This window comes from Archocentrus centrarchus, chromosome 2 (assembly GCF_007364275.1).
Source record: "Archocentrus centrarchus isolate MPI-CPG fArcCen1 chromosome 2, fArcCen1, whole genome shotgun sequence".
Classification (NCBI taxonomy): Eukaryota; Metazoa; Chordata; class Actinopteri; order Cichliformes; family Cichlidae; genus Archocentrus; species Archocentrus centrarchus.
In genome coordinates, this window is record NC_044347.1 from 9,534,844 (window position 1) to 9,538,642 (window position 3,799).

The 3,799-nt window shown below is 42.6% G+C and overlaps 1 protein-coding gene across 1 annotated transcript; it reads right to left on the bottom strand.

Moving 5' to 3' along the window:
* Positions 1–1,390: 1,390 nt before the first annotated feature.
* Positions 1,391–3,399, bottom strand: LOC115797978 (E3 ubiquitin-protein ligase TRIM21-like). Its single transcript, XM_030754594.1, has one exon. It carries the CDS (start codon positions 3,269–3,271, stop codon positions 1,625–1,627), a length of 1,647 nt encoding a protein of 548 aa, XP_030610454.1. The 5' UTR covers positions 3,272–3,399; the 3' UTR covers positions 1,391–1,624.
* Positions 3,400–3,799: the final 400 nt, after the last annotated feature.

Sequence of the window (3,799 nt, forward strand, 5' to 3'; positions counted from 1 at the left end):
GTGTTGCCTTTCTGTACCTCGAGCTACTGCACAAACATGTCAGTTTCCCTAAAGTGATAAAGTGATCTATCTATGATTAAAAACTTGGTCCCCACACAGATGGAAACCTGTGTGTGTGTTTCAGACAAATGTACAAAGTCACCTGCTAAAACCTGAACTCACAGTTAAAGACCTTGTTTGTTTCTATCTGATACTTCAATCCTTTAAAGGCAACACAGCTTGTTAACATAAACCATGTTAAACAAATCAAGCTGAGCTCTAAACAAAGTGTATTCATGTAGAGCTGCAGACTGTACTCAGATTCATTTCTCAGTTCATCATGTGGTGGAAATCTCTGAATGAGAACAGATGACATCACACAAATTAATCAGACATGAGGAGCATGAAATGGACGCGACACAGCAGACAAACATCGACCTCCATCTGTGAAAGAGGCAGGTAGACAACAAGGTGAGTATCCATGATATCCATGAATCTGTACTAAACTCTGGCAGATTATGATCAACGTTTGCTTTAGAAGATACTTACAGGACGTGTATTTAGTTACTTGAATACTTCAGTTAATGTGGGCACACTCCTGTCTTCATGTTCTCCTCTCACATGTTTATTTTAGATCATTTTGTTCTTTTATTCTCTTCTTTTCTCCTTCAGATCATTTATTTCTCTGTATAACTGTGTGAGTTTATTTCTCCTGTTCCTGTCAGATATTCAGCAGACAGCTGAGGCTGTTTGAGATCAGTGTGTGGTGTTTAAGGTCTTAGATTTGACTGGGAATTTACAGCTTTGAACTATACAAACCTTCCTATTAATGGGTAACCTGAAATCAAAGGCAGATGCTTCTAATAAAATTGATTTCTTCTATTTGGATTTTTCTTGAAATTTGATCCATTAACTGATCAGGTCAGACAGCATGATATAAAAGTATTTAATTCAATTAAATTCAATTTTATTTATATAGCACCAAATCACAACAAACACCTCAAGGCACTTTATTTTGTAAGGTACAGTTTCTGTGGGAGAAAATGAGTGTGAGCTCCACAGCGGCCTCACAAACACACACACCCTGATTTGATTTAAAGAGTAAGAAAAAAGGAGCAGAGAAAATAAGGACAAAATAAAGCCAATGTGCTGAGACTGAAGCTGGAATGAAGAGAAACTCTCAGAGTGACACACTGAAGCAGCTCTGATGAGTTCAATAATCACTAATCAAACACACACAATGGTTTCAATAAAGCACAGCAGCAGAGACTGCTGTTTCTGATCTTTAACACCAGCTGAATGAAAAGAATCAAATATTAACAGTACATTTGTACTCATATCCATATACAGTATCTGCTTTAATGTCTGTGCCTTTAAACACTGAAAGAAAAGAAAAGGAGAGTTTCTACTTTCTCACACTGGACTTCCTCAAATGGATCATTTTTTTCAACTTGAAAACACTTTAACAAAACATCAACTAAAGCTCAGCTTACTGGCTTGTTCTGCAGCTTCTGACCGTATCTCATGGTCTTCATCAGCAGGTGCAGTTTGCTCACTTCTGTTTTTAGGACTTCTTCTCTGTGTCGGCTTAAATGTTGAGATTAATCTGTAATTAATCCAATTTCACCATGGAAACAGATCAGACTCATTGATTGACAAGACAGATGATCAGAGGTGCAGAGTTTTTACCACCAGCATTACTACAGGGACAGAAGAATGGGTGGAGTTTCTCAGTGAAGGAGCAGCCAGTAAAGGAGTAGATAAGAGCTGCATCACCTACATCATAAAAGGAGACCAGACCCTCCTCATAATCCACAAACACCCCCACCTTCTCAGGACGAGACTGAAGAGAGAGACGGACTTGAGGATCATCAAAAGCTTCACAAATATTTTCATTTCCTGCTACAGTCCAGTAACCATTCTCAGGACTGCGTGTGATGCGTTCCTTCCTGTTGACTGACTCTGTGGCCACTCCTAAAAACCATTTAGTCTTTTCTTCAACCCGAACCTCAAAGTAAAATCTGCCTGAAGAGAAACTCTGATTTCCTAAAACACCAAGACGTTTAGAAAATCTCTCTGGGTTGTCTGGAAGATTCTTCTTCTCATCACCACAGTGAACTTGTCTTCCATCATCAGACAGGATGAGTTTAGGATTTGCTGTATCAGGATCAAGAGTCACATCCACTGCATACTGCTGGACCCTCTTCAGCTCAGCCTCAAACAGCTTCTTCATGTTTTTCCTGAGTGTCTTCTTCAGCTGATCCACAGCTCTCATCACAGCTCTCACCATAGTCCCCTCATATGATGGTGGGTGGATACTGACCTCTGTCCAGTCCTTGGTGGGTGGAGCAGCTTTCAGGGATGAGAAGCTCTGGAGGAGGTGGAGGTGGTCTTTAGAGCGTGAGAGCTGCTCCACCTCAGAGCTTCTCTTCATCAGCTCAGAGATTTCCTGTTCCAGATCTTTGATGAAACCTTCAGCCTGTTTCTCTGTTGTTTCCTGTTTGTCTTCGACCTGCTTTATGAGCTCGTTCAGGCCTCTGTCAACAGACTCCTTCAGAGCAGTGAAGACCTGAACACCTTCTGCTTTCTCTCTGTCTGCAGCATCTTTACTCATCTTCACTGACTCTTTGATCTCCTCAATCTTCAGTCGTTTCTTCTGGATCATCTGTTGAATTTCAGCCTCAGTCTTCCCCAGTTCTGCCTTCTTTCCTTCATATTCTTCTCTCAGAGGAACAAACTCATGAGTCTTGTGGTCTACAACAGAGCAGAGCACGCAGACCCATGTCTGGTCGGTCTTACAGAACAGCTCCAGAGGTTTATCGTGCTTCATGCACATCCTGCCTTCCAGGTTCTCCTCAGGATCGATCAGCTGATGTCTTTTCAGACGTGAAGCTGTCCGATGAGGCTCCAGGTGAGTGTGACAGTAGGACGTCAGACACACCAGGCAGGACTTCAGGGCCTTCAGTTTGGTTCCAGTGCAGACGTCACAGGGAACTTCTCCTAGTTTGGCAGCTTGTTGCTCTGAGCTGCTGCTGCTGGCTTTCTGCTGAGCTTCATGTCTGAACTGAGCAACCATCTCAGAGATGAAAGTGTTGATGTGCAGCTCAGGTCTGGTCTCAATCACCTTTTTGCAGATGGGACACTGAAACCTCTCACTGATATCCCAGTGCTGAGTGATGCATGTTTTGCAGAAGTTGTGTCCACATGGTGTGGTGACTGGAGCAGTGAACACATCCAGACAGATGGAGCACAGAAACTGATCTTCAGATAGAAGACAGCTGGCAGCAGACATGTCTGCACTCTGAGTGAGAAAGAAAAGAAACTGATTTGAGTTCAGATTCAGTTTGAATTCTATTTAAAGTGGACCTATTCTGCTTTCCCTTCTTTCCTGTCACATATCTCCTGTTCCAGTGGTGGATGTTCATGTTAAACATGACCAAAGTTTCAAAGAATGAGCTCAGTGTTCACAGCTCAGCTTATTCTACATTTGCTTCAGTTGGGTATTTCCACACAGTGCCAACAGCAGCTTTGTCCTTTTCAATCCCATTGAGGGATTTCTGGTTTGCTCACAGAAACTCCTGAATGGCCTCCTGTTGGTTAGCCTATGCTGGCCCCAGAGTAATTTTGCCTCTCAGGGCCCCCATTACAGTTTTCTATAGGCAATCCATAGTGGGCCTGCCCACACAAAACCCATATAGGTACTCTAAAGTGGAGAACTACTGTGAGTCCTGTGTGGGCACACCCTCTTGGGGCCCACATATGTGTGGGTTTGAATTATAGTGAAAAAGCAGAGCAATGAGCAGGTGAAATTTTTGCTGAT

Excerpts from the sequence above, each read along its gene's own strand:
- LOC115797978 (XM_030754594.1), bottom strand. The coding sequence starts at position 3,271 with ATGTCTGCTGCCAGCTGTCTTCTATCTGAAGATCAGTTTCTGTGCTCC.